General features: G+C 60.1%; 1 protein-coding gene across 2 annotated transcripts in view; it reads left to right on the forward strand.

The window, feature by feature from the left end:
- TRAF2 (TNF receptor associated factor 2) overlaps positions 1-4,317 on the forward strand; it is a 25,560-nt gene extending 21,243 nt beyond the window's left edge. For both annotated transcript variants that reach the window (XM_034664856.1, XM_034664855.1), the window contains exons 8-11: positions 680-1,027; positions 1,588-1,765; positions 2,880-3,028; positions 3,594-4,317. In XM_034664856.1, coding sequence (XP_034520747.1) covers positions 680-1,027; positions 1,588-1,765; positions 2,880-3,028; positions 3,594-3,812 — 894 coding nt within the window. In that variant the 3' untranslated portion in view covers positions 3,813-4,317. The remainder of the gene's footprint in view (positions 1-679; positions 1,028-1,587; positions 1,766-2,879; positions 3,029-3,593) is intronic.
- The last annotated feature ends 2,308 nt before the right edge of the window (positions 4,318-6,625 follow it).

The raw sequence follows: 6,625 nt of genomic DNA on the forward strand, positions 1-6,625 counted from the left end.
GAGAGAGAGACTCTCAAGCTGACTCCAAGCTGAGTGCAGAGCCAGACGCAGGACTCAATCTCACGACCCGTAGATGGTGACCTGAGCAGAAACCAAAAGTCAAACTTTAACCAACTGAGCCACCCAGACACCCCTGAGAGTGTGTAACATTTTAAAATACGGGGGCTTCTGGTTGGCTCAGTCGGTGAAGCATCTGCCTTCGGCTCAGATCATGATCTCAGGGTCCTGAGATCCAGCCCCTCATGGGGTTCCCTGCTCAGCGGGGAGCCTGCTTCTCCCTCTCCCTCTGGCTCTGTGCCCTCCATCCATCCCTCCCTCCCCTCCCCAAATAAATAAAAAAATAAATAAAATCTTTAAAAAAATTTTTTTTAATTCGTTGTGAAGTTTTAGAAGAAATTTGGCTGCGAAGTCAGAACCGCACGATAAAGAATATTTGAAGCAAGTTAGCTTTACTGGTCTCCCACACCCTCCTTGGGCAACTTTTTAAACCTGTGTGTTCCTCCCCATTATTTCAAATACAAGCAGAGAAGTCACTAGGAAGGTTTTGTGTTTTTGGAAGGTCCCGACTCCAGGTAGCGACAGGTGACGTTCTGGCAAGTGAGAGGGAGATGTCACAACACTGCCTCCCCGTGTCCGCGGGGCTCTGGGCCAGGGCTGAGCCTCCATCTCCTGTCTGCAGGTGGAGAGCGAGAAACAGCAGCAGCACGAGGCCCAGTGGCTCCGGGAGCACTTGGGCCTACTGCTGGGCCGCCTCCTGGAGACCAAGCAGCTCGCAGGAGCAGGCGGCCGCTTCCTGGGCCAGAGCGAAGTGGGGGGCTGGGAAGCCAGCACGCTGCACCCTGAGGCGGAGCTCTCCAAGGCTGCAGAGCTCCAGCAACGGTGTGAGGCCCTGGAGAGGAAGACGGCCACCTTTGAGAACATCGTCTGTGTCCTGAACCGGGAGGTAGAGAGGGTGGCCATGACCGCCGAGGCCTGCGGCCGGCAGCACCGGCTGGACCAGGACAGGATCGAGGCCCTGAGTAACAAGGTCTGGGCCTGGGGCACATAGGGCTAGTCTGGGGGGGTCCCAGGGCATTACGGGGCCTCAGAGCTGGGATTTTAAGGACGGCACCTTGATTTCTAGCCCGGTGTTTGTTCTGCTTTTGCCTCCTGTGTTTCTGAGCAGAGCCCCTTTCTGAGTCCTGCTCACTGATGGATCTGATGTGGGGGTCCTCCCGGTCGCTCTGAGGTAGCCTTTTCTCTCTGGCCTGTGGGGGCAGAGGCAGCCATAGGGAATGGGCCTCGCGATTGACGTGGGCTCCGTGAGTGTACTTACTGCACTGAGCCCTTGAACCTCGAGCATAGGTAGGGTTGGGGGTCTTGGGACAGAGCCCACTCAAGACGAGCTGAGCCCAGTGAAGCCTCGGGGGCCCTGGGAGATGTCGTCCTGCCCGAAACTGGTGGAAAGATGGATGTGGGGACACTTCCATAAGCACCTTCCTGTGAAGTGAAATGTGACCTCGGAGGTGCACTGGTCGAGGCCCACGGCCGCTCACACTGGCACCCCAGGAGGCACACGCGCTCACGGGGCACCCTGTGCCCCCTCAGGTGCAGCAGCTGGAGAGGAGCATCGGTCTGAAGGACCTGGCGATGGCTGAGCTGGAGCAGAAGGTACACGAGATGGAGGCGACCACCTTCGACGGCGTGTTCATCTGGAAGATCTCCGACTTCGCCAGGAAGCGTCAGGAAGCGGTGGCTGGCCGCACGCCCGCCATCTTCTCCCCAGGTGCTGTTCTGGAATTTGCCCTCAGAGCTGCTGTTGTCTGAGATGCTTGCACGTCCCAGGCTGGAGTTCCCTGCTAGTGGCAGCGGCTGCCGTGCCTCCCTGAGAGGGCCGGGGGCAGGGGGCTGCCTGGGGAGGGCCCCCCACGCCCACCGCCTCTGCTGGGTCTTCAAGGACGGAACCGCGAGCAGTACTCGGGGCAGAGTGCTTGGCTCTGCCCTGTCCGCGGACGCTCCGCAGCCCTTCCTGTGGGGCCTAGCTACGTGGCCGCCTCGTCCCTGGCCAGGCTGCCTGGGTAGGCCTGACCCCCTCTGCTGAAGAGTGCCGCATGCGCCCTTTATTGTAACAGTTACTTTGCTGAGGCCGCTGCCGTGGCGCGTTCCAGAGCGCGGGCTGAGAGGGTGTGGGTCCCTGTCCTGCTGGAGCTGCTGTGGGATCCTGCCGTGTCTCCGGGGTGGTGGGGGCTCCTGGGCGGGGAGCACGCTCTGCTAGGGGCACTGTCCTCTCTGCTCTGGACCCAAGCAGACCCCTCCTTGCTGGCACATTCCCTCAGGAGTGGGGGCATCCCTGCTCGTGGGAATTTCTTCCGAATGTAGCTCAGACAAAGCCTGACTGAGAAGCGGGCTGAGGGCAGGGTCAGGCGTGCGCTGCGGCTGGAGTCGCCCTGGCGGCTGGAGTGGCCACTCCTGGGAGCTGAGAGGGTGGTTTCTGGAGGCGGGAGCAGGAAGGCTTCCCACCTGTGCTCGCGGGTCTCTGTTCCCGGGTCTCTGGGCCCCTTGCTGGGTGTTGGCGACGTCAGCTCTAGCTTGTCCCGGGTTGTCACCCACTGTTGCCCCCTGCAGGTGGGCTCAGGTTGGACCACGGCCCTTTGCCCAGAGCCCCCGCGGGGCTGAGCTGCTCAGCTGGTTTGCATGTGGCCACTGTTGGCTTGCGTCCAGGGTTCCTAGGAGGGCTTTCCCTCATTCATTATTTTTCCTTTGGGGCACTTGTCTTTGCTAGGAACTAGGTCTGCGTACTTGGGGGGAAGTACATGCCCCCAAACCGGGGCTTTTTCTCTGTGTGTGTGTTACTCGGGGGAGCCCTCGGCGTGGCTCACCGGAGCCTTCTCCCTCCACAGCCTTCTACACGAGCAGGTACGGTTACAAGATGTGTCTGCGCATCTACCTGAACGGAGACGGCACCGGCCGGGGGACACACCTGTCTCTCTTCTTTGTGGTGATGAGGGGCCCCAACGACGCACTGCTGCGGTGGCCCTTCAACCAGAAGGTGAGGCTGTCTCAGCGGCTGTCCTGGGACCCCGTGTTGTGTGGTGGTCAGGATGGGCCCTCGGGCTCAACACAGGTCTGTCCCTGCAGGGGCTCGGGTGCTGCCCAGTCAGCTCCCTGACTTCGTGCCCCTCAGGGCCAGCGGTGAATAGTTAACGGGGCCACTTCGGAGCTGATTCCAGGGGAGGGAGTCCCACTGGAAAGCCTGCGCCTGTGGGTGTCACGGAGCCGGAATCTGCTCCTGGTGGACGGGTGGAAGGTGCCAGCGCGTCGTCCTTTCCCTCCACCGTCCTGGGCCTGCTCTGTGGGCTTCCTGGTGGAGGTGGTGGTGCAGGGCAGCTGTGGCTCCTACCTGAAAAGTGCTGTTCCTTCGGGAGGGCAGTGGGTGCTCTGTGAGCCGTTTGGTGTGAGAACCTCGTCATGTGAACGTGAGCAAGCGAGGCAGCAACCAGCGCAGCGCGCTAACTGCGGCCTCAGACCCCAGGGGCTGGCGGACAGGAAGTGCCAGAATGGAGCTGGGCGGGCGTGACTCCGAGCGTTGTCTCTCCCCGGCTGCTCTCCCCCAGGTGACCTTAATGCTGCTCGACCAGAACAACCGGGAGCACGTGATTGACGCCTTCAGACCCGACGTGACCTCGTCCTCTTTCCAGAGGCCAGTCAGTGACATGAACATCGCCAGCGGCTGCCCCCTCTTTTGCCCCGTCTCCAAAATGGAGGCCAAGAATTCCTACGTGCGTGACGACGCCATCTTCATCAAGGCCATAGTGGACCTGACGGGGCTCTAGCCGCCTCCCACCACGGTCAGGGGTCGTGGGTCAAGAACAGCTGGGCCTGATGGTGTGGTGAAGAGCCACCATGCTGGGCCTGAGCCTTGCTGTGGGTGGGCACCTGCTGTGTTCATGTCCCACTGGGAAGGGGCTGCCTCCCGGGAGAGGCCGCTCAGCCCAGGCCAAGTGGGGTGGGCTGCAGGCTTGTCCGTACCTGCCGGTGGGCCGTCCGTGCGGGCGCTCGGGGCAAGGTGAGCAGAGGGGCAAGGTGAGCTGGCACCTTGTCCCGCCCTGTGGCCTGAAGAGAAGGGACGTTCTCAGGCCTGGCCACTACTCTGAGGAGAGGTCCTGCTGTGCAGGCCTGGCCGGGCCAGCGGGCAGGGAGGGCACTCTGTGTCCTCAGGGCATCCTGTCCGCTGCCCCTGTGGTGAGTGTGGGGTGCACACTGGGCCCTGCTGCAAGACGGGATGGGTAAGCTGCCCCGTTGGGCTGTGGAGAAGTCGTTATTAAACTGTTAAATCTCTGTGCTGAGTGGTGTCCATTTGCCTCTGGTCTGGGTGGCAGTAACCCTTACAGGGGCCCCCTGGCTCTCTGCCCTCCCGCGGCCCGCTCCCCACAAGTCACCAAATCCCTGAGCAGTTACATGGGTTCCCTGACACTTTGGGCTCCCTCCTGCACGCCTTGCTAAAGCCAGCTGTTCTCTTTTCTGGTATGTTCTTTGCTGGCCGGCTCCTCCTCCCTCAGGCCTCCCCAGGAGCTGCCTCGAGAGCAGGTCCACGTGTGTCCCCGCCCCTCCGCACAGGGCCCTCTAGCAGGGGAAGGGTGGCCGGTAGATTCTTATGCGTTTGCTTCCCTGAACCAGGACTTGTCCAGGCACCAGCTATTTCCTCCAGCTGGCAGCTGGTCGTTCCAGTGCCCCCAGGCCTGAACCTCCGTGAGACCTGGGTCGGGGCTTTAGCCCCGTGTGGTGCAGGACTGGGGCAGACTCGGGGGTCCTGGCCAGTGGCCGTTGGCACCACACTGCTTATGACCCCTCGTTTGTTCTCAGGACCGCCTGGTTCCAGAGGGCCAGGCAGGGGGCTGCCTGGGCATTCAACTTCCCCTGACGTCGTGACACTTCTCTGTGTCAAGAGTTAACATGATAGAAAAGCACTGAGGAGAGAGACGAGCCCTCCTAGGACAGGTGCTGTTGTCTAAGAGAAAGGCAGCAGAAAAGTGAAGTCCTTCCGGGCCTTTCCCTCACATTTCTCCAGACCACTGTCCTCACGAGTTGTTTCTTCTCTGCGTTTCCACAAATGAGACCACAGCATCCTCTCCAGCTGGAAGCCTCACGCACTGAGCTGGTGCAGAGTTGACTAGATCTGCTCGTCACGCCCGCCGCCAAGCTCCCAGGCACAGACCGCCCGCGCTGGGCTCCGGACCTGGGAGCACAGAGGCCTGGTGGGCCGCAGAGTCCAGAGACTCGCCTGCCTGCCCTCGTCCACTTGTCTTCTGGGTTGTCGGTTTTGTTTTCCTCCTGTTGGCGAGACTGGTCCTTGATTGTGTCTTTGAACCTGTAGCCTACAGGAAGCTAAGACACGTATGATGAGCTGGGTCCTGCTTTTCTGGGAATTGTGCCATCGATCACTTGTTCAGGAAGTGCCAGGTCTGCCTAAGCAAATACGTTTGTGTTTTTTTTCTAATGGTTTTAAAGGTTTATTTTCAACACGTTGGGTTTTTACTTTTGGAATTTCTCTATGATTGTGTGTGTGTGCACGTGCGCATTTTGTTTTCCATTAAGTCAGTTGGGGTAAGCCAAGTACATTAGTGAATTTACTTCTTTTTCATTAAAACAGAGCAGTAAAATGAGAGGATTACGAAGGTTTTTGTCCACAGGGACAGAGTGGCAGAGAGGGCAATAGCAGAAAGATGTGAACCCATTTTAGAAGGGGGAAGGCAGGTTGCCCGGATGAGGCTGCCTGCCAGTCCTCCCTTGCTCTCCAGGGCAGCTTTACCCCCACCGGCCCGCAGGAGGCCGGGTTCTGGCTCTGGAGAGCTTGCTGGAGGAGTCCTGCGGTGGAGAGGACGGTCAGGCCCCAGAGGCAGTGGGTGGAAGTCTACAGCAGAGCCCAGGGCAGCCGTCCCCGCCCTTGCCGAGTGCCGGCCGTTGTGGGAGACGCTGGCACAGGGACACCGGGCTCCCCTGGAGATAGCTCGGGCTCTAGAGGCAGACCCTGCGACAGGTCTGTTCCAGGCCCTGGCACCTCCCAGGAGGCAGCAAGCCCCCCCCAGCAAGAACAGCCCACTCTCTGTCCCCGCGGATCCCTGTTCTGGACGCGCGGCTGCGTGCGGTCATGCAGCATGGACTGCACGTCTGGCTTGAGTGCGATGTTTCAAGACTCGTAGCGGGAATCGGATTCCTTTTCTGCCGAGGGCTGAACGAGACTCCGGTTACAGACAGACCACATTTTGTTGGTTTGTCCATGAATGGACTTTCAGGCTGTCCCCACATTGGCTGTCGAGAGCCGTGCTGCTGGAGTGTCGTGTGCGATAAGTGTGTGGCCGGGATCCCTGGCTCTGAGGACGGTGCCCGCCCAGGGAGGTGATAGGCCGTGTGTGGACGTGTTTGAGGAGCTGCCAGGTTAGTTTTCAGTGACAGCCAGGCCGTCCGTGGAAATGATCCCACTTACGCCTTCGTCTGACCTGCTCCCTCTGCACATTCTCTAGAATTTCGAGTCCATGTTGGTTTTCAACACAAAAAGTACTTACTAAGGGGCGCTTGGGTGGCTCCGTCGCTGAAGCAGCTGCTCAGGTCATGACCCCAGGGTCCTGGGATCAAGTCTCACGTCGGG

Source organism: Ailuropoda melanoleuca, chromosome 7, assembly GCF_002007445.2.
Source record: "Ailuropoda melanoleuca isolate Jingjing chromosome 7, ASM200744v2, whole genome shotgun sequence".
NCBI lineage: Eukaryota > Metazoa > Chordata > Mammalia > Carnivora > Ursidae > Ailuropoda > Ailuropoda melanoleuca.